At 36.9% G+C, this 24,533-nt stretch overlaps 1 protein-coding gene across 11 annotated transcripts in view; it reads right to left on the bottom strand.

The window, feature by feature from the left end:
• Positions 1-24,533, bottom strand: part of NFAT5 (nuclear factor of activated T cells 5) — a 119,525-nt gene that overhangs the window by 72,261 nt on the left and 22,731 nt on the right. For 9 of the 11 annotated variants that reach the window (XM_045443329.1, XM_045443330.1, XM_045443331.1 and 6 more), the window contains one exon: positions 316-441. In XM_045443329.1, coding sequence (XP_045299285.1) covers positions 316-441 — 126 coding nt within the window. Of the gene's footprint in view, positions 1-315; positions 442-24,533 lie in introns of those variants that run through there. The other 2 variants (XM_045443335.1, XM_045443338.1) reach the window with 1 other exon arrangement.

Below are 24,533 nucleotides of genomic sequence, written 5' to 3'. Positions count from 1 at the left end.
TGTAATTTTCTATCCATAGCTTGGTATGTAACCTTTTTATAAGCAGTCAACAAAAGAGCTTCAAATTTGTTTCCATAGCTGAAGATAAGCTCCTAGAAAGGAAATGGCACTAACAGATGTGCCAATGTGAAATTTTAAGAAGAATTATATCAAGAAATGCATATTGAAATATTTTAAGGTTAAAAGTATATGTTTTAAAACCTCCTAAAACAAACCCTCAAATCACACTCTTTTTGATATGGACTTTGCCAGCACTGTTCATGTTGGCCAGATAATACACTACTTTTCTTTAATAGAGTAAAATGAAATGCATACCAGCAGCAACTACAGCTGGAGGAGGCGAGCCTGCCTCACCACCACTTGTCTGACTCATTGATGCTACAGATGTTTCTCTAGATGGAGGTAACTGTAACTCCTTTGGGAGAAGATCATAGACAGATTCTGTAGGGGGAAGGAGAAAAAAATTTAAAAGAGTATAAGTCAATAACCTAACAAATGAGCATGAAATTAATTAATAAGGAGAACACACACACAAATCCATATAATTACTGTCATAAAGATTAGCAAATATTTTTCTTTTATTATGTAATTTTACTGAACTGAAGAATGAATTTTCCATTAGTTCGGTCCCCTGCTTTCTTCTTGGCTTTATCCCTTATGTTTAAGATGGTCTCCAAACTTATTAAATTTTAGAATTGGACAAAATTAGACAACATATAAGAAATATCAAATAACCCAAAATGGTCCGTTATCTTCCTTTGTAATAAGAGTGTAACTTAGCATACTCATAATTAGCTTTAAATCGGCTTCACCAGTGAGACCATTAGTCTAGTCTTGTTCTTCTTAGCACCTTTTAGCAAATATTTTAATTCACTCTCAAAATGCATTTTTGTCTCCCAAAACAAGCTAAACAAGGAATGTCAGAGCTCAAGGAAATAATGTCATTTCTATTCTGTATTTATACTCCAGAAAGGCACAAGAATAGGATACTCTTAAATCAGAAACCGTAAATGCCTAAACTAGACTATGATTACTTTTATATCCCAGACTAAAGAATCCATATCTTTTTGATGTATTTTATAATCATTGTCTATAAAATTACATTTATATCTACTATTAAAAAAATTCTTTTATAGTTTCATGAGTTTGAGCCCCACATTGGGCTCTGCCCTGACAGCATGGAGCCTGCTTGGGATTCTCCCTCTCTCTCTCTCTGCCTGTCCCCTGCTCACACTCTCTGTGTCTCTCTCAAAATAAATAAATAAAAACTTAAAAAATATATATTCTTTTATAGTTACTATTGTATGGTTTTGGGCACGAATAAGTCTCAAAATATCCTGTAAAGGTAGTAGAATCAATGTTGGAAGGAATTTCAAAAGACCAATTAGAATCATATGCCCATTTACAAAAGAACTGAGAAACAGGACTTAAGAGACTTGCCTAGTATTCCAAGAAACCCAAAATTCCAACAAATAAAAAAGATTATTAATTTATTTGCATGAGTGATTAAAAAACAAAGGTAGCACCACGGACATTTTATCCTTGATAACAAACAATACTTTCAGTTAAGTGATCACTGAATGCATGAATACTTTGATCCTTCTGATTAATTAATCTTTGAAGTATGTGCCCTAATTTTGACGTGGATAGGGATCAGGAAGAATGTTGTGAAGGAAAGCTAAAATTAGAAGATTTACTTTAAATGTTATCTTCGTTCATAGTAAAGAGTCAACTTGAAAATTTTCTTTTGAAAAACTCCATTACCTAACTCTTGAAACTTTCATCTTTAAAACATCTGGCAAATTCAGTATTTGCCTGAACATAATATGCCTTGACTCAAATTTTTCTGTTTGTTACAATGCTGCTAAAAGCCTTAAGTAAATAATTCGTATCTTTCAAATAACATAGGGAGGAGAGCAGGGAGAACGTAAGTAAAACAAAAATGGCACTATCATCAGATATAGATTTTAAAACAATTATTTCTAAATCCATGTTGAAAACGACAGTTACTTATACTTAAAAGAGAAGCATACTCAAGTCCTTTTTTGTTTTTTTGTTCAAACTAAAAGCAATATGAAAATAAAAAGAATTTAGATGAAAAGAGAAAGATCTACCAAAATATATTTACATCAAGAAAAAAAAAACTGTCCTACTAATAGCCCCATCACCAGTACTTCACTAGTTGGAACTATTTCTCCACTTCTCTAATTATTAAAATAAATCAAAACAAAACAAACTCGTGTGGAATGAGACACACTACCCTTCCCAAAGAAGTATATAAAGTTGAATCTATATTAGAGGTATAAAAGCAATGTTAATAAAAACACACAGGAAAGTAACTAATTATAGAACTTACTATATCTTAGCCCTCCCCACAACCTAGCCCCCAAAACAAACAAAGTAACATGCAAGGACAAATGGAAGGTGTGGGAAGTATGGACTCATTCCTTCAACAAAGGTATTTTCTGATTAACTGACACAAGTGTTTGGAAATTAAAGAAGTCAGAAGTTTTATCATGTCTACCTAAGGGAAGAAGCAGTTAATATGGTCATTACCATCACAGGCTATGATTTCAGACAACTGGATTGGCTCTGCTACTCCAAACAACCTAAGACTTAAATCTTCATTTAAACTTTTCTTTTACCCCATTATCTTGAAGAAATTCCCTCCAAGCTATGAATGTACAACCCAACCATATACAATGGCCTTACTTTTAAATCTGCTTCCCATAAGACATAAAAATATTAAAAGATTTATAATATTAAAATATTATGAATCATGCTGTTAATGCTATTGTCATTTGCTCCTAAATTCAATCCAAATTACAGTTTTACAGTATCCACTGCCCAGTGAAAGAATCCTTGACAATCCATGAAAAATAGCCCTAAGTTGGTGCTAACTACCTCATGTTAAGAGGTCACATCTATTTTTCTTGTGTTATCTTTTAAATTAGGTAAGAAAGGAATGAAATTCTAGGTTTACAAACACAGAATATGAAGAAAGAGAATAGGAAATCCATGATGGAAAGGCAGTTTCCTGAGGAAAGACTTCCTTAGAAAACAAAATAAAATCACTTCTAGATATTTTTTTTTTAATTTTTTTTTTCAACATTTATTTATTTTTGGGACAGAGAGAGACAGAGCATGAACGGGGGAGGGGCAGAGAGAGAGGGAGACACAGAATCAGAAACAGGCTCCAGGCTCCGAGCCATCAGCCCAGAGCCCGACGCGGGGCTCGAACTCACGGACCGCGAGATCGTGACCTGGCTGAAGTCGGACGCTTAACCGACTGCGCCACCCAGGCGCCCCAGATATTTTTTTTTTAAGAGAAAGAGAGAATGGTCACAAGTTTTCTTTTTAGGATGGTAAAAATGTTCTAAATTTGGATTATGGTGGGGCACCTGGGTGGCTCAGTCAGTTAAGCATCTGACTCTTGGTTTCGGCTCAGGTAGCGATCTCACAGTTTGTGAGTTCGAGCCCCACAGTGGGCTCTGCACTGACAGCATGGAGTCTGCTTGGGATTCTCTCTCTCCTTCTCTGTCTGCCCCTCCCCTATGCATGGTTCTCTCTCTCTCTCTCTTTCTCTCCCTCAAAAGAAATAAGTAATTTTTTTTAAAAATTAAAAAAAAAAAAAACTAACCACTATTGAATCTTGTACACTCTAAATGGGTGAATTTCATGATATGTAAATTATTCATCAGTAAAGCTATTTTCAAAATTTTTTTTCAACGTTTATTTATTTTGGGGACAGAGAGAGACAGAGCATGAACGGGGGAGGGGCAGAGAGAGAGGGAGACACAGAATCCGAAACAGGCTCCAGGCTCTGAGCCATCAGCCCAGAGCCTGACGCGGGGCTCGAACTCCCGGACCGCGAGATCGTGACCTGGCTGAAGTCGGACGCTTAACCGACTGCGCCACCCAGGCGCCCTGAGTAAAGCTATTTTCAAAAAAAAAGAGAAAGAGGAATAGAACAAGCACAAGTGAAAACTGTATAAGAGCAAGCTGTGTCTCTCACTGTTCCTAATAAACCTTATGGATAAAAATATCTCTTCACACAACTTCTATTTGTAAAAAGTGAAATTATGAAGGCCAAGCTGAATGCTAATCTAATTTGCTTTTTAAGCGTCTTCTTTTGGAGGATCAGGAAAATGCTACAGGTATATTTATCCTAAATTCAGTAAAATATCTTAAGAAAATATTATCAAGTTCTCATGACCGAGATGAAGAAATGGAGACTTAATAAAACAGATGACTCTAAGCAAAAGTACCCAAAAATGTACAGGTTCACCTGGAGGGAGGTGGCTACTACATCAACAGCCTAAGCAAAGATATCAAATTTATGAATGACACAGGCTTAAGAGGGATATATTGTGTGTCATAATGCATCACAGATCATGCAAGGCAGGAAAACCTGCCCAAAGGAATAAAGTGAAATTTAGTTAGGATTAATGTAACAGTTGGTAAAAACTGCTCTTTTTACTTAAAGGCACTTTCTCTTTTTTTTTTAATTGAGAAATAATTTTACTTTTTTTCTTAAATGTTTTACTTCTTTACTTTGAGAGACAGAGCATGAGCAGGGGAGGGGCAGAGAGAGAGAGAGAGAGAGAGAGAGAGAGAGAGAAGAGAGAGAATCCCAGTCAGGCACTGTGCTGCCAGGACAGAGCCTGATGCAGGGCTCAAACTCAGCAACCGTGAGATCATGACCAGCGCAGAAATCAAGAGTTGGATGCCTACCCACCTGAGCCACCCAGGCACCCCTCTTTTTTTTATTGTTATTTTTTATTTTATTTTAAGTAAGCTCTACACCCAATGTGGGGCTTGAACTCCTGATGCTGATATCAAGAGTAGTATGTTCTATCAACTAAGCCAGCCAGGTACCCCTGTTGTCTAAGGAACTCTTTCCCTGGTCAGCCAGCCAGGCTTGAGGTGACTGTTGTCTTACCTATTTTTCCTATGAATGCTGCTAATTATGCAGTAATGTTTAACCAACTCACTTAATGGTACATTATGAATTTTAGTTGACCAAAATCCCAGGTAAGTGCATTGCTTAAATATCCATGTAGTAGAATTAGGATAGATGTGATATAATAAATAACTCTGTTAATAGAAATTATTAACATGAGTGTATGAAAAAAGGAAATTAGGCAGAAATTGGAAAAAAAGGTCAGAAGATCAAGAATTTGTTGGGCGCCTGGGTGGCGCAGTCGGTTAAGCGTCCGACTTCAGCCAGGTCACGATCTCGCGGTCCGTGAGTTCGAGCCCCGCGTCGGGCTCTGGGCTGATGGCTCAGAGCCTGGAGCCTGTTTCCGATTCTGTGTCTCCCTCTCTCTCTGCCCCTCCCCCGTTCATGCCCTGTCTCTCTCTGTCCCAAAAATAAATAAACGTTGAAAAAAAAAAAAAATTTAAAAAAAAAAAAAAAAAAAAAAAGAATTTGTCTTGAGTTGGTGCAATAATGCAGATCATAGGGCCATCAGGGGGAAGGAAGAAATGGAGGACTGAAATTATTTTCAGATATTGAAAACAAACCAAGGCTTCCCAATGTTGGGTGGGAAGGTGAACAGTGTAAAAATGGGCTGGGTGGGGGATTTGTTTGCTTGATCATTCAGTAAACTCTAACTGATCCATTTATGTCACTGATTATTTTCTAGGTCAATTCGGTCTTTTATTTTTCAACACTGGCTATGAGGAGTTTCACTATACTGCATCAAACTCAAAGTAGACAGAAATCCTATCGCAAGGGCACAAAGCAGTGTGAAAGAGAAGGGAAAAATTGGAAACTTAACAGTGCAGTTTATTTATTTATTTTTCTCAGTTGGGAACTCAGTTCCCTAACTGGGGATAGTCCAAATCCCATTCTCTACTGCTTCATTCTGTAAATTGCTCAGTCTCATGAAAAGGTGAAAAGACTTCAAACCCTCACACTTTCTCACCTTTCCCTGGAAGGGTTCAGGAAGATAAAACATAGGAAAGAGCTGAGAAAAGGCATGCTTTTCTTGTTCTCTCTCCACAAAAGAACATTACTAACACAAGTGCCATTTGGGGATGGGTCAGGCACTGTGCAAAGCTTATTATATACATTTCTTTTTATTTTATTTTTTTAATTTTTTTTTTCAACGTTTATTTATTTTTGGGACAGAGAGAGACAGAGCATGAACGGGGGGGGGGGGGGGGGCAGAGAGAGAGGGAGACACAGAATCGGAAACAGGCTCCAGGCTCTGAGCCATCAGCCCAGAGCCTGACGCGGGGCTCGAACTCACGGATCGCGAGATTGTGACCTGGCTGAAGTCGGACGCTTAACTGACTGCGCCACCCAGGCGCCCCTATATACATTTCTTAATTTCAAAACAATCCTGAGGTAGGTTGTACCAATAAAGAATATGAAGATTGTGCAACAGTAAAAAATAAAAAGCATATGTGATAGAACAAAAGAAAGGAATGATGAACGATGGCTTCCTTTGATGGGGAGAAAGGACAGAGCAAAGGATGAACAGAAATAAGTAGGGCTGGACGGTGGGCTCACAGATGTTCTTTTGCTAAAATATATAATAAATCAATAAATACAATAAAAATTAAGATTATGCATGGACAGTATGTAGCCTCAGAGAGTTGCTCTAAGATGATCTGCTAAAAAGAACTCTGTAAGTTATCATTCCTTTTCTGGAATTTGTATCCTCAACCTCACCCTTCTTGACCTGATGGCTAGCATGTAATGTTCCGTTGCTTTTGGATCAGAAAGTAAAGGCCAAATTTGTCAGAGAGCCCACTTACTTTATGACTTTTCTGAAAACTACCCTATTTGCTTTAAGGTAAGTAACAAAATAAATAAATAAAAGTTGTACACAACTAATACTACAGACCTTAACTCCATGCACAGATGAATGATAAAAGGTGGGGGGAAGGGGGACTCTGGAAATAAGATGCTTCTGTTCAACTGTCAAACAAGCAGCCATGAGAATGGAAATATTTGTGGCAAAAAGGAGGATACTTTCTGCTGGGAATGCTTTAAAATTTAACAAAAAGTAAACTAATGATATAACGCACATATTATATATATATATATATATATATATATATATATATATATATATATATAATACATTATATATATAATAATAATAATACATACATTATATATATATAATAATGAATGCTCCTTGATATCAGATGCAAACACTATTATACTGAAAAATGTAATTATAAACATCTATACATTGTTTAAAAAATTGAGTTTTACTTATTTTTTTACACTCTAAATATAAAGCTACTATAGCACCTGAAAGAGTTAAAAAAACTTTCAAAAAGTCCTTGCAAATGGTTTGAGAATTGCCTCACTCTTCCATCTCTCTATTAACTATCTCAATAGGCTGATAAACCCCAAGGCTATGGTTTCATGTCAGATATTCTAAAACAAAATGCCTGGCACCTCCAATGTGCCAACATAGTTCTGCATTGAAGAGACACAGCATTCATTCTGTTAAAAACACTTCAGGCTTGACAGTCATCATACTTGGCATGTCCACTGGAAAAATGTACTGGCTGCAGGTCTACTGGATATTTGGTTTCTAAAAGATTATGAAGTCCAAGAATAACTAGTAGGTGATGCTCTTTTTTAACAAAATTTTCTCCTCTCGGTTTAAGTCAATTAATAGTTTGCTATCACATATTTACTTAATCACATCACTTCTTCCTGATTATATTTTATTATTGTTTTTTGGGTTTTTAAAATTTTTCAATTTATTTGTTTTGAGAGAGAGAGAGAGAGAGAGAGAGAGAGAGAGAGAGAATGAATGCGAATGAGTGGGGAAGGGGCAGAGAGAGGGGGAGAGAGAGAATATCCCAAGCAGGCTCTGCACTGTCAGCGCAGAGCCCAATGTGGGCTTAAACCCACAAAACAGTGAGATCATGACCTGAGCCAAAACCAAGAGCTGGATGCTTAACCAAATGAGCCACCCAGGTGCCCCTAAGAAAACTAATTTGAATTCCACAATCATTTTAATACATCATATTTTTTTCTTGTAAGTACTATTTTTCATCTAAAAACTTCACAATTATTTTCAAAATAACTTAAGACCTATGAAATATAGAATGGAGTATACTATTCAACTAACCATTTTAGTTATCTACATTCTAAATTCACTTATATTATTTTCAAAAGATATTACTTAAGTCTGTCCTAGAAAAAATAAGACATTCAATGTCATATCTATGGCATAAATTATTGAGTAAAACATTTATGGTTTATTTACAATTTTCAAATATCTTATAAGAATACTTTTTCAATAGAGCTTTAAGAACTGTGGAGTTCAGACAGAGTCAAAGATGTGAGTATGAGAAGGACCCAGGGGGTGGGTGTCAGAAGCCTAGCTGGGTGAGGAGGGTCATCTATGGGGATGAGGGAAAGGAGGGGTCTCTAGCATGGGGTTTCAGAGCCCAAACAGGGTGAGGAAAGCATCAATGGGAGGGGAAGGGAGAGAAGAGATATCCAGGCGCACAGTTCAAGCAAGGTAAAGAAATTATCTGCAGCCTAGTATGTGCTATCAGAGCCATACATTGTAATGTATACACACTTAAAATTTAGCTGATGTTTATGAAAACAGTAACGAATGCAGATCTCTTCCACTGCTTAAGCGTTAACTATATTATATAACCATATATTTTATAGTCACTTTTTTGTAACTAAAGTAACCATGTCCTGGGGGGCACCCGGGTGGCTCAGTGGGTTAAGCGTCCAACTCTTGATTTCAGTTCAGGTCATGATCTCACAGTTCTTGGGATCGGGCCCTGCTGTCAGCACAGAGCCTGCTTGGGATTTTCTCTCTCCCTCTCTGTCTGCCCCTCCCCTGCTCTCTCTCTCTCAAATAAACATTAAAAAAAAAAAAAAGAGGGATAAAATAACCATGCACTTATCAATGTATGTAATAATCTATCATTGAAAAGAAATAAGTGGAATTAACATGCTATTTTATCCATAGTTGTTGTTGATGTTGTTGTGTGCTGTCAGCACAGAGCCCGACTCAGGGCTCAACCCACAAACTGTAAGATCATGACCTGAGCCAAAATCAAGACTTAGATGCTTAACCGACTAAGCCACCTAGGCACCGCACCCCATCCATATTGTTTTTAAACTTGAAGACATTTAATAAATGATTATTTGCTCATTCATTTATATATTTATTTTTTATTTATTTTTTTTTTTTTAATTTTTTTTTTCAACGTTTATTTATTTTGGGGACAGAGAGAGACAGAGCATGAACGGGGGAGGGTCAGAGAGAGAGGGAGACACAGAATCGGAAGCAGGCTCCAGGCTCTGAGCCATCAGCCCAGAGCCTGACGCGGGGCTCGAACTCACGGACCGCGAGATCGTGACCTGGCTGAAGTCGGACGCTTCACCGACTGCGCCACCCAGGCGCCCCATATATATTTATTTTTTAAATTTTTTATTGTTTATTTTCGAGAGAGAAAGGGAGAGAGCCAGAACATGAGAGAGAGAGGGAGACACAGAATCCAAAGCAGGCTCCAGGTTCTGAGCTGTGAGCACAGAGCCCAACATGGGGCTCAAACTCACAGACCATGAGATCATGACCTGAGCTGAAGTTGGAAGCCCAAACAACTGAGCCACTCAGGTGCCCCAATTCATTCATATATTTATTAAACATAGAACTGAAGTGTCAATTATGTGCCAGGCACAATAATCTAGTAAATAAAATAGATGGAATTCCTAACATCAGTGTTATTTCTAACTGCACAGACCCTGCAATACAACAAGGTAGTTCAGAAATTTATTCTCTAGGGGTACCTAGAGATTTTCTCTCTCCCTCTCTCTCTCTGCCCCTTCTCCTCACTCTCTCTCAAAAATATATAGTAAACATTTTTTTAAAGCTAATTTTCTTTAAAAATTTTTTTTAATGTTTATTTATTTTTGAGAGAGAGAAAGACAGAGCATGAGTGGGGGATGAGCAGAGAGAGAGAGGGAGACACAGAATCTGAAGCATGTCCAGGCTCTGATCTGTCAGCACAGAGCCCGACGCAGGGCTCAAACCCTCGAACCATGAGATCATGACCTGAGCTGAAATTGGACACTTAACTGACTTAGCCACCTAGGTGCCCCTAAAGTTTATTTTCTAAAAGAAGAAAAACTTAATTTTGTCACTAGTAATCCATTTTGTATGCATAGGTGCAGACACTAAAGTGACCTGTGTCTCTGTTTTCAAACAGCTTACAGTCCAGTGAGGTAGACAGCAAGTACATAAATAACCAATGGAATCAGTACCAAGACATAGATGTTATGTACAAAAAAAAAGAGAGAATAAATATAAAGAGGGCTAGGCAAGAATGGTATGAATGGAATGAATGTGTTTTTATGAGATTAACCTAAAATTCACATAAAAAGCATAGAATTTTAGAAACTGGTGAAAGTATTCAGCACAACCCTCAGTTTTTACAGAGAAGAAATTATATTCCGATTAGGTTATGACTTGATTACAATAGCCAAGACTAGATGGAGCTGGTTTCTGAACAGGAGAATAGCTGCTGAAAGATAAATCTTTTCTCCAACATTCCTGTCTATGCAATTAGAATGAATGAATGAATATTATGAATGAATGAGCAAATCATCTACCATGACTGATTCTACCCAAACAATGTAAAACATTAATTCTTGTTTCTGTTCCCCAGAGTCTCAGTGAGGGAAAACCAAACAAACAAAAATCTTATTTTCCTTGTTATCACTACCAGAATGTTCCACCACTTTAACTAAAAATGTCATTTTTCTATGGTATTTTCTACTCCAAATACCCTATTTCCCCATATTCCATCTTCCACTCTGTTACCACTTAAACTACCATTTTCTTTTTTTTTTTTTTAAGTTTATTTATTTTGAAAGAGAGAAAGAATAAGTAGAGGAGGGGCAGAGAGAGAGAGAGAGAGAGAGGAGAGAATATCCCAAGCCCCATGTGGGGCTCCACTTCATGAACCATGAGATCACAACCTGAGCCAACGCCAGATGCTTATTAACCAAATGAGTCACCCAGGCACCCCTAAACTACTGTTTTTTTTTTTTTAATTGAAAAAAAAAGTTCATTTATTTTTGAGAGAGAGAAACAGAGAGACAGAATCCCAAGCAGGCTCCACACTGTCAGTGTAGAACCCGATACTGGACTTGAATTCAAGAACCGTGAGATCTCGACCTGAGCCAAAATCAAGAGTCAGCCGCCCAACAGAATGAGCCACCCAAGCGTACCTAAACTATCATTTTCTTAATGAAGAAACATAAATTTTCATATTTTAGGATCTTCATTTTCACTTTAAAAAGTGATTTCCTGTAAAATTTCTTTTCTATTCATATAACATGATTTTTTTTCCTCCCTCAAGCCAATACTGAATAAATCAACAATGCTCACTTTTTCCTCTCTACTCTACACAAGCATTATCAACAAACAGAATATGCAAACCTTATAAATTTTTTTTAAGTTTATTTTATTTATTTGGGGGGGGGCAGGGAGAGGGAGGCGGGGGGGAGAGAGAGAAAGAGAGAGAGAGAGAGAGGGAGGGAGGGAGGGAGAATTCCAAGCGGGCTCCATGCTGTCAGCACAGAACCCGACACAGGACTTGATTCCACGAACTGTGAGATCATGACCTGAGCCGAAATCAAGAGTCAGACACTTAACCAACTGAGCTACCCAGTTGCCCCTAAACCTCCTACTTCTAGACAGAAGCTGGTTGTTTAGAGAGCAAAATATTTGTCTACCATGAGCAGCAATAAACAAATGAACAAGTTCATTACTTCTGCCTTTTAATTTAGGACAGTAGTAATCAATGAGGAATATCAGAATTGCATATGGAAATATGTGGTGTTTTTTTTTTTTCCCTTGAATGAAGATGCCCTGGGATTCCATCACAGACCTACTGAATAAGGGTTTACAGTAGGCAGGATCATAGAATGCATATTATAAAGCTCCACAGTTGATTCTGGCAAAGAGCCATTACTTTAAAGCATGAAATTTAGTCTCAAATGTTAAGGCATAAGTTTATTACCTCCTTAAGTATGGCTATTTTTCCCCCTAAAAGGTAAAAAAGAAGAGTAACAAAGAGTTGAACCATCCTTTGCAAGATTACTTAAATTTTAAACCTTGAAGAGAAAACAATTATATTTACATATCAAAAAGAAGAAATGAGTGTTGTCTATCATTCTTGACTTCAATGACAATTGTTATTTCACATGGCAATAGGTAATTTTAGATATTTGATACTTGTATTTGATACATGTAGTCTTGAACAATACCTAAAATAATGAAGCAAATTAGTACATTTCTTGTTATTTTGAACCTGAGAGATATTATCTAGAATTACCGCTTAGGGGCAAAACCCAAAGATTTTCAATGGGTAAAATTCTGACAGCAGAGAGTATTCTTCCAGATCATTTACCTCCTGACTATTCTCTATTTACAAATAACATTTGTTATAACATGAAAATACTTTGTTTCTTACAAAAAAAGAACAGCTTTTGATTTTGATATAGTGAGTAGATGTCACTTTACTGATCAGCAAAGCCTCTCTTTTTATACTTTAAAAAAAAATTTTTAAATAATGTTTATTTATTTTTGAGACAGAGAAAGAGCATGAGTGGGGGAGGGGCAGAGAGAGAGAGAGAGGGAGACACAGAATCCAAAGCAGGCTCCAGGCTCCAAGCTGTCAGCACTTCAAGCTGTCAGGCTCCAAGCTGACCCGGGGCTCGAACCCACGAACCATGAGATCATGACCTGAGCTGAAGTTGGATACTCAACTGACTGAGCCACTCAGGTGCCCCTCTTTTTATTAATTCTGATAATGATTTTTAGTTGTCATTTTACAACAGCAAATGAAAGGGTAGCTTATGCAATCTTTTATGCCATGGTGTGGTCCATAAACAGAAACAGATAAACAGCTCTAGAAAATTGAAAATTGTTCCAAAAATAAATTATATCTGGTAATATTACAATTTAAAATTTACAAAATACTTTTTTATATTTATAATCATAGTATTGATATATGAAAAGGTGCTTTAACGTAAAGTATATATAAATAAAATAATTACTACTATCTTACTTTCAGAATAAATTGTTACTTTTTTCAGTGTTTTAACTTTTTGTATATAATTATTTATATATTATTTACATAATATTTACACAAATTATAAACATTCATATATTGATTATATATCATTTACATAAATTAAATAAGTTATTTATATAAATAAAATTGGTAATTATTACTATCATAATTCCAGAAGAGATTACTTTTTTCAGTGTTTCGACTTTTTATTAAAGCATAACATATACATATAGTAAAGTATACATAACTTAAGTTTTGAGCTTGAATAATTTTAAATTTTTTTTTTTTCAACGTTTATTTATTTTTGGGACAGAGAGAGACAGAGCATGAACGGGGGAGGGGCAGAGAGAGAGGGAGACACAGAATCGGAAACAGGCTCCAGGCTCTGAGCCATCAGCCCAGAGCCTGACGCGGGACTCGAACTCACGGACCGCGAGATCGTGACCTGGCTGAAGTCGGACGCTTAACCGACTGCGCCACCCAGGCGCCCCGAGCTTGAATAATTTTAAAAAGTGAACACACACATAACTACCACCCAGCAGATTATGCATCCTTCATGCTTCCTCTCAGGTACGAGCCCTAGAAGTAACCAATCTTCTAACTTCTATCACCATAAATTATAGTTTTGCCTATTTTTGAGCTTTATATAATAAAAAAAAAAAAATCATACAGGACATATCCTTTTGTGCCTAGCTTCTTTTACTCAGCATTGTCTGTTCAGGTTATTGATGTTGCTTACAGCTGTTCATTCTTTTGCAATGCTATATATTATTTTGTTGTATGAATAGTCTACAATTAATCCACTCTGCTGTTAAATGATTGAGTTGTTTATATTTTTACTTATTCCAAAAATACGGCTAAGGACATTCTTACATGCACATATATGTACTTCCTTTGGATATATACCTAGAGAAAATTGCTCGGTCATAAGGTACATGTATACTCAACTTCAGTTGTTGGCACTAAATAGTTTTCCCAAGAGGTTGTATCAATATACACTCTCATCATCAATGTATAAAAGTTCTGGCTATGGCACAAGCTCAGTCATAAAAAAATGTTTTCATAATTTTTTTAGAGGCTATCTGGTGGAGATGGAGTGGTATCACACTGCGATTTTAATATGATAACTAATGCTTTTGAGCACATTTACATATGTTTATTGGCCATGTGGTTAACTTCTTTTTTTTTTTTTTTAAGATTTAAAAAAAATGTTTATTTATTTTGAGAGAGAGGAGAAAGTGCTAGTGTGGTGGGAGGGGGAGAGGCAGAGGGAGAGGAAAGAGAGAATCTCAAGCAGGCTCTGCACAGATCAGAGCCTGACCCAGGGCTCAACTGACTGAGCTACCCAGGTGCCCCAGTATACACTTTTTTAAAAGATTTTATTTTTAGGAGCGCTTGGGTGGCTCAGTCGGTTGAGCATCTGACTTCAGCTCAGGTCATGATCTCACGGTTTGTGAGTTCAAACCCCTGCATTGGGCTCTGCACTGACAGTGCAGAGCCTGCTTCTTCAGATCCTCTGTCCCTCTCTCTCTCTGCCCCTCCCCCTGCTTGTATGCACGCTCTCTCAAAAATAAAGATTTTTTTAATTAAAAAAAATAAAAAATGTATACATATGTGTAAGTATAGCTACAAAGTTACACAACAGAGCACTATTTGTTGAATGAATACTAACAAGTGCCTATTTTATAACCCTTCAATCTTACCCCTTTCCATTCTCCTCTTTCTCTCAACACTCTCAAGGTACAATGATTTTCAATCCTTCAGCCAAGCACCCCCTTACTTTTATTTCTTTGCAAATGCTATCGCTTCTGTCTGAAACACTGACCTTCCCACAGCCCTTTCAATTGTTACTTCTTCCCAAAAACCTTTTCCTGACCACTCCAGTCTTGGTTAAGTATCCATTCTATGTATTCCCTTTAACAGAATATGTTTTATACACTGTTTCACAACTGCCAATCAATCTATATGTATTTCCTATTAGACTATTCACATCGTAGCTGTCAGTTTCGTTCACACTGATCTCAGCAATAGCACAGTGCCTTGCACAACAGGCATCATTTGATGAATGTATGAATGAGCAAGAAGATAGAAGCGGTGGGAATACATAAGATTGCTAACAGACCATATAAAGAATAAAGAGGCAGAAGGATCAGAATAAGAAGCCAAGCAAGAAGCTAGAGTCAGAGGAGAGCCTGAAGAGTACAGCGTCCAAAAAAAAAAAAAAAAAAAAAAAAAAGAACAGTCTTGGTATGGACTGCCAAAAATGAAAATGCCTCATTCAGTTCAAGTAAGGAAAAACTTGAAAGAATGTATTTATTTGATGTGGCAAAAGGTATTTCTTGATACTTTTGCCAAAGAAGTATCAAGGGAGTGATGGGGAGAGAAGCCAGAAGGCAAAGAGTTGAAGACCAAATATAAGTGAGGAAGTAAATGCAGTGCAAGCAGAAATATACACTACTATTTCATAAAGTCCTTCCAGAGACAAGGAAAAACTACTTAAGGAGAAAGGACCAAATAAAGGGTTCATTTAATTTTATTGTGCAGAAAAAGAAATTGTGTATATGTTTGATGATATAAGGGAAACAGCCAGGAATAAGGAAATGTTTGAAGATCCAAGAGTGGACATATAGAAGAGATTTAATTTAAAGAGTGTGATCAGGGGGTGCCTGAGTGGGTCAGTTGGTTGAGATGCTGACTTCAGCTCAGGTCATGATCTCACATTTCGTGGGTTTAAGCCCCACATTAGGCTTTGCACTGGCAGTGCAGAGCCTGCTTTGGATTCTCTGTCTCTCTCTGTCTCTCTCTCTGTCCCCTCCCCACGCACTCTCTCTCAAAAAATAAACATTAAAAAAAAAAAAAACACCATCAGGTTTGACAATTGTGAAATTATAACTGAATTCCCTAGCAAATGCTTACATGCTAACAAAAGGTTTAGGAACAACTAGATGGTGAAGAAGTTGAGATCAGTATAACAATGACTAAATAAAAATTTTCCAGGGCATTTTTATAGGATTATACTACCATAAAGAATTCATTTTCCTTTATAAGTACAATTTTTTTGGAAATTATATCATATACAGAGGAACCTCCATGGAAATCATAGTTTAAAAGTTTGACAACTACTGCTACAAGAATACAAAGACATGAGAGAAAATGAAAAAGAAGAGAGGAAAATATTAAAATGAGGTAACTGTCATGGAATCAAGTCCAAAAGATTGGGGGCATCTTAAGAAAAGACTGGGCATTTCTTCCAATGACATGAGAGAAAAAGAAAATAGAAAATAAGAAGACCCAAACAAAAATTTGAGATGAAGAGGTAAAAAGTTGAGGGACTTCAGTGGGATGGTTTTAAAATGCTGTAGAAGATAAGTCAATTATTTTATTGTATTTTTAATTTTATTTTTAATGTTTATGTATTTTTAGAGAGTGTACACATGCCACATGCATGCACACATGTGCGAGAGGAGGAGGGGCAGAGAATGAAGGAGAAAGAGAATCTCCAGCAAACCCTATGGTGAGTCTGACATGGGCTTGATCTCACAAACTATGAGAACATGACCTGAGCCAAGATCAAGAGTTGGATGCTTAAAACTTGAGACAGCCACCCAGCTGGCCCTTTTTTTTTTTTTTTTTTAATTTTATAGAAAGAAAGCAAGAGCAGGGGAAAAAGGCAGAGGGAGAAAGAGAGGGAAAGAGGGAGAGAGAAAGGGAGGGAGGGAGGGAGAGAGAGCGAGAGAATTGCAAGCAGGCTCCATGCTCACTGCTGAGCTCAACATGTGGCTCGATCTCACAACCCTGGGATCACTGACCCAAGCTGGTATCAAGAGTCAATACCCAACTAACTGACTGAGCCATCAAGGCATCCTGAGAATTCAATTATTTCTATTTGCCAATGGCTGTACTATAGAAGTAGATGCTTAAGAGGCATGTAAGAAATCCTTCCATACCTATCATGTTTAAATGGCTAATTATATCATATAGAAGAATTAAAAGGTTAAGACTCAGGGGATAAGTGTTCTAATACAAGAGAGTATGAATATTATTATTAAATAAAAATACACGAATTTTCATTTGGCTTGATCAGAAAGTCAAAATCATGATATACTATTAGTAGGCATTTAAAATATTATTGTAATCTTTTTTGCACAAAGGGGGAATAAGGAAGGAAGGAAGGAGAAAACCACGTCTGCAATCACTATAACAAAGCAGTATGATCCCTATGTTAGCATACCAATACTATTTACAATAAATAAGAGGTAGGTAGCATGTCATAATGAAAGAGCAAAGGCAGTGAGAACTGAGCTCTCATTATATTTTTATCACTTATTTTCTGTTTGACTTTGGGCAAGTTACTTTTCTCAATCACAATATGGCAGAAATATCTATCTACCTTATAGAGTTATGAGCACTAGCAATAATGTATACAATATGCCTAGAAAGCACTGGCCACCATCATGTAAGCATATGATTATTGTGCTGATGACTAATTAATTCAAAAGTAATTTACTGTGAGCCAAAGATACAAAATTGAGTAAAACAAAAGAGGTCCCTGTCTTTAAGGAGTTTTTCTGTAATGAGAGAAACAGAAAATATTCTGGAACAAGGAACTAGTTTTTAAATACAAAGTGGAATGAATGCTATGAAGAAAACAAACAGGGACAGCTGGGTGGCTCAGTCAGTTAACCCTCTGACTTCGACTCAGGTCATGATCTCTCGGTTCCTGAGTTTGAGCCCCTCATCGGGCTCTGTGCTGATAGCTCAGAGCCTGGAGGCTGCTTCGGATTCTGTGTCCCCCTCTCTCTCTGCTCCTACCCTGCTCGTACTCTTTCTCTCGAAAGAAAGAAAGAAAGAAAGAAAAGAAAAGAAAAGAAAAGAAAAGAAAAGAAAAGAAAAGAAAAGAAAAGAAAAGAAAAGAAAAGAAAACAAACAGGAATCTGTAAGAAAGAATGTGAGAACTACTTTAAGAGAAGATAATTCTTCTATCTAAGGGAGGCTTCTCTGAGTGGTTCCTGAGGATAAGAAAGAATCAGCAACTCAAAGCAGAAAGAAGAAAAACATCTGAGGCAACAGCATGTATAAGACTTTAGGCAGGTAAAGACATGGCATGTCTGAGTAACCAAATGGTGCACAGTGTGACTAAAACACAGTAACCAAGACATTCTCCTTGCTACAGTGAGATATGGTTAGTGGGTATGGCAGAGTAGATTATGCAGGGCCTTAGCATCTTTGAAAAGGTCAAGATAATGCTTACTGAATGAATGGATAGATGGATGCATGCAAGAAACAGAATTCAAAGTTCATACAAATGACTCACAAGAAAGAAATATCTAATGATATGGCCAGCATCTTTAAAAAACAAAAATGAGGGGCACCTGGGTGGCTCAGCTAGTTAAGTGTCCAGTTAAGCTCAGGCCATGTGTGATCTCGCAGTTCGTGAGTTCCAGCCCCACATCAGGCTCTGTGCTGATAGCTCACAGCGGAGACTGCTTCGGATGTCGTGTCTCCCTCTCTCTTTGCCCCTCTCCCACTTGCACTGTCTCTCTCTCAAAAATAAACAAACATTTTTTAAAAATTGGGGGAGGAGGTCCTGGGTGGCTCAGTTGATTAAGTGTCCGACTTCGGCTCAAGTCATGATCTCATGGTTCATGAGTTCGAGCCCCACATCAGGCTCCACGCTGACATTGCAGAGCCTGGTCGGTATTCTCTCTTTTCCCACCTCTCTCTGCCCCTCCCCTGCTCACTCTCTCTGTCTCTCTCTCAAAATACATAAATAAACTTAAAAAATTAAAAAAAAAACTTTTTAAATAAAAAATAAAAGTGAAAACAGTCAAGTTCAACTTACATTAGTTCACTTTGTAGGTAAGAAACAAAGTAAAAAATATAGGAATAATTACTGTTTTCCTAGTAAGGCTAAAAACACAGATGCTAGGGTAAACAAGAGCTAAAAACATATTAACAACACAGTACTGCAGCTGCTCCCCCAACCTAAAATCTCCCAACTTACAATGTGCCAAAAATTTACATGTAAACTGGTTATAATTTGTGATTGTCACTACCACAATCCTATAAACTCTGTTACGGATGAAGCCACTTGGCTTAAATTACGTGCAGTCACTGAGAGGTTACCAGGAACCACTGAGTGGAAGTATTAATTGGAGTTACTAACAATAATAAAAGTCATAATTCCTACTCCCAAAAGGGTATGCAATGAAGAAGTATTACTGACATATTCCATGAGCATTATTTATTTTATTCCCAAGGCAATCAGGTGAATACCTCATGCTCATTTCAAGATAACTCTAATTTCACTTAAAAATACAAAGCTTTTCTTTCTGCAGGTCTTGCATCTTCTATAAGACATATCTGGACTCCAGATATATTTGGCCTGCACAGTGTTCTAAAACATTTCGAACTAGCTGTCAACGTTTAATAATGGGATTTTACATAAAAATCTAGATTTCTGGCTCCTCTTGACAAATCAGAAGATCTGGCAACATTAAGTATATATTCCCATAAGGAAAACTGGAGCTGCCTCTTTTAGTGTGCTTTCCAGTTACTGTAAGTACCATTCAGCCAATTTCACTGATTTGCATTACACTCTGAGTCTTGCTGGCATCCGAGTCTTCAACCTCGACACTTGGGAGTTATGTGATTGAAGTCTTTTTATGAAATGGGAGGAGAAGCCGACAAAAGTCTTTCCTGAGAAACTTTGCAATGGCTTAAAGACTTTAATGGTGGTCTCAACTTTCTGCAACGATCATCAAAATTATAATTTTCTTGATCCCTATCCAGAGGCAAATTTAATAAGAAAGAAACAGCATATGATAGTCAAGGGCTGATAAGTACCTAATCTTCCAGAGGGTGAAGTAAGGATGTGGTACCCACACACTTCCTATTAAACAAGTTGGGCACTCAACTGACTGAGCCACCCAGGCACCCCCAGAAACATTTTTTTTTTTTTAATATAAAAGAGAAAAGGAGCACCTGGGTGGCTCAGTTAGGTTAAGCATCTGACTTCAGCTCAGGTCCTGATCTTGCAGTTCTGAGTTTGAGCCCTGTGTCCGGCTCTGTGCTGACAGCTCAGAGCCTGGAGCCTGCTTTGGATTCTGTGTCTCCCTCTCTCTCTGCCCCTCCCCACTCACTCTCTGTCTCTCTCTCAAAAATAAACATTAAAACAATTTTTTTTAAGTATAAAAGAGAAAATAAAGTCACTTCAGATCCCAATTCTCAGAGATCATCATTCTAACATTTTATTTCCTACTAGTCTTATTTTTTAAAATAAAACTGGGATCATTACTTTGTATCTAATTTTTTTAATTAAAAAAATTTTAATGTTTATTTTAATTTTGGGGGGGAGGGGCAGACAGAGAGGGGGACAGAAGATCCAAAGTGGGCTCTGTGCTGACAACAAAGAGACTGATACAGGGCTTGAACTCAAGAACTGTGAGGCCATGACCTGAGCCGAAGTCGGACACTTAACCCACTGAGCCACCCAGGCACCCCTATTTAATTTTTTTTAAGTTTATTTATGTATTTTGAGAGAGAGCTGTGCATGCACTAGTAGGGGAGGAACAAAGAAAGAGAGGGAGACAGAATCCCAAGCGGGCTCTGCACTGTCAGCAGAGCCCAATACTTAACCTCATGAACCTACTTGATCTCATGAACTGTGAGATCATGACCTGAGAGGAAATCAAGAGCCAGTCGCTTAATTGACAGAGCCACCGAGGCATCCCTCTATCTTCTTTTTTTTTTAATTTAACATCCATCATGGGCACTTCCATGCATTAACTATTCTTTGAATATGGTTTATAAGAATAGCACAGATTTCATTAATGAACACTTATTTTTTTTAAATGTTTATTTATTTTTGAGAGACAGAGCAGAAGTGGGGGAAGGGCAGAGAGAAAGGGAGACACAGAATCCAAAGCAAACTCCAGGCTCAGAGCTGTCAGCACAGAGCCTGATGCGCAGCTCAAACTCAAACCGTGAGATCATGACCTGAGCCAAAGTCAGACGCTCAACTGACTGAGCCACCCAGGTGCCCCATTAATGAACACTTATTAAACAAAAGATGATAACTGGGGCACCCGGGTGGCTCAGTCAGTTACGCATCAGACTTTGGCTCAAGTCATGATCTCGTGGTTTGTGAGTTCGAGCTCTGCATCGGGCTCTGTGCTGACAGCTTGGAGCCTGGAGCCAGCTTCGGATTCTGTGTCTCCCTCTCTCAAAAAATTAAAAAGATGATAACCAAAATTTCTCTACCTTTCCTTAACCTAGAAAAGGAAATAATTTTAAGTTGTACCCTGAAGGAAATAATTATTATTTCATCTTAGTTTAAAAATCCTCCCATTGGAAAAATGGTCTTATGCCTTAAATGCCTTTCATTTAAAAAAACTGGAAAGGTGAAGTTTGGAGTTCTACAACCAAAGTAAGTAGCAGAGCAAGGATTTTTGAATATAGATCTGTTCTGGCTCCAAAGCCTAAGCACTTAACCACAACACTATATATTACAGGATGGTTTGAGTATGGTCTTACTCAATTACATGTAGGTAGTCTTATTTAGTCACTGCATTCTCTAGATAAAGCTAAAAGACGCAAGTCTGAAGGATTCTCCTTGAAATTTAACAGCAAAATAAATTTATAAATAAAAGACAAATTTAGGTGCTTAGAACACTGTTCACCATAGTGAAGATACTACATTAAGTATGAGCTATTATTATTCACAGGAAATATCCATAACAGTACAGAAAAAAAATGTATGCACTACTTACTATGTTCATTGCAGTGATGTTTGTAACAGTTAAAAAGGAAAATAGCCCATGATCAAAGGATTGGCTGATATAAGTATATTCTGTTATTTAAACTATGGAATATTCTGCAGTAATAGCAAAACAGATCTCTATGTAGTAATATCTGTAAGCAGATAAGAAAACATGATTGTATAATCCAATTTATGCAGAAATATGTGAATATGTAGATTTGTACACATACATAGATGTCTGAAAGAATAATCACCAACATATTAATAGTGGTTATATCAAGAAACAGCACAGGGGCGCCTGGGTGGCGCAGTCGGTTAAGCGTCCGACTTCAGCCAGGTCACGATCTCGCGGTCTGTGAGTTCGAGCCCCGCGTCAGGCTCTGGGCTGATGGCTCAGAGCCTGGAGCCTGTTTCGGATTCTGTGTCTCCCTCTCTCTCTGCCCCTCCCCCGTTCATGCTCTGTCTCTCTCTGTCCCAAAAATAAATAAACGTTGAAAAAAAAAAATTTAAATAAAAAAAATAAAAAAATAAAAAAAAGAAACAGCACACTTTCATGCGATTTAACCTTGTTTTGTACTTTCGCATTTTTAAAAATTCAAGGAGTGTCTGTGTGTGCATTTTAATTCTAACAGATTAAACATAAGGCAGCATTAGCAGGGAAAAGTACAAAATGAAAAAGAAAAAGATCAATGGGGTACAACTTTAAGAAAAACATGAGATTTTGTTTTGAAGAATTCCTTTACCCTGTCCTTAGAGTTTTTCTATCATATTGATCCTAACCACTCATCTTCAACATTCCTGAACCATAGCTTCCAAGTTTTGATAGAAAAACCTGAAAACACATAGGATGACACATCCATATCATGAAATATAATGTAGCCATTAAAAATAAAGACACAGATCTATTTGGACCATAGAAAATATATTCTTGAGTGAGGGAAGCGCGCTACAGCTGTATAAAACCTAACGAAAATAATCTCACTTATGTAAAAAATATGTATATGTATCAAAATATAATAGTGGCTATCTAGGAGAGATGAAATTTTTTGTGAGTTTTACTTTATTCTTTATATTTTTATATTGTCTAGAGTTGTCACAATAAAAAATAAAGCTAAGTAACACTCCATTTATTAACCGAGAGTGGTATTCAAAATATATTAAGAGAAAAGAGCAGGTTACAAAATTCATATGATCCTATTTTAGAAAAAAGAAATATAAAATGTCCATACACACACAGAACAGACAGAGAAGTACAGAATGAGATACTGTACATCAAAATATGAACAGTGATTACCTCTGTGTGATAGGAGTACATATTATTTTCCTTTTCTACTTTATATGACTTATACTTTTACAAGAGCCTAGTTCTTTGTGTAATAAGCATTAAAAAGTGTAATTTTATTATAATTTGAAAAAAATAAGCTTTCAATTTTTGAGAACTTTCTAAAAATATCTTAAGCACCCAAAAAGAATGACTTGTCCTAAAAAAATTAATTTTTCTTCAAATATATATACTCAACTTTTTCTCAAAATATCTAGAGTAAATTAGACATTCACATTCAAATGTTTTTAAGTACCACGATAATGAAAAACATTATTTCATGTAACTTCATAATAACCCTGTTAGATAAAGAGGAAATGAGGATGAAAGGATTAAATTAAATAAGACTAGCAAAATGTAAAACTGATTATTTAAATACATGTTTCCTGACTATAAATTCTGTACTTTCTCTCACTATCAAACAGGTACCTCTAAATGAACTGAATTGCAAATAATATGTAACAGGAAGTAATTTTTCCCCGGTGGCCAGCCTGTAACTATCTAAAGCTTTTCTACTTCATATAATTCACTCAGAATAAGAAAACTAAGCCTTGAAAACCAGACACCTTAGATAATACAATCGTTAGTAAAGAAGGGATGGTTGGAAGTATTAGTTGCTATTGTACTGGCAAAAATTGTTTTCTAACCCAAAGAAACTTTGGCACTGTTAGTATGTCTACAATCAGATAAATCAAGATACCACCCAAAGGAAAACAACCACACACAGAGAATGCCAAAATGACTCAAAATAATACTTATTCTGCTGTATTTAAAATGTGATGTTGGGGTGCCTGGGTGGTTCATTTGGTTGAGTGTCCAACTCTTGGGTCTCAGCTCAGGTCAAGATCTCTGGGTCGTGAGATTGAGCACCACGTTGGGCTGGCTCTCTCTCTCTCTCTCTCTCTCTCTCTCTGCCCCTCCCTTGCTCATTCTCTCTCTCTCAAAATAAAAAAAAAAAATTTTTTTTTAAAATGAATAAAATGTGATGTTTTCAGGAAGAAATAGAAAATTTGAGCACACCCATAACCAGCAAAGAAATTGAATCAGTAATCAAAAATCTCCCAACAAACAAGAGTCCTGGGCCAGATGGCTTCCCAGAGGAATTCTACCTGACATTTAAAGAAGAGTTAATACCTATTCCTCCCAAACGGTTCCAAAAAAGGCAATTTCAATACTAGCAAATAATTGCTAGTAATTTCAATACTAGCAAATTGAATTCAATAGGACATTAAAAGAATTATTCATCATGATCAAGTGGGATTTATTCCTGGGTTGCAGGTCTGGTTCAATATTTGCCAATCAGTGTGATATACCACATTACTAAAAGAACAGATAAGAACCAAATGATCCTGCGAATAGATA

The sequence above is a fragment of the Leopardus geoffroyi genome, chromosome E2 (genome assembly GCF_018350155.1).
Source record: "Leopardus geoffroyi isolate Oge1 chromosome E2, O.geoffroyi_Oge1_pat1.0, whole genome shotgun sequence".
Taxonomy (NCBI): Eukaryota; Metazoa; Chordata; class Mammalia; order Carnivora; family Felidae; genus Leopardus; species Leopardus geoffroyi.
Note: the sequence above shows the minus strand (reverse complement) of the source record. Positions and strands in the feature narration are given on the sequence as shown.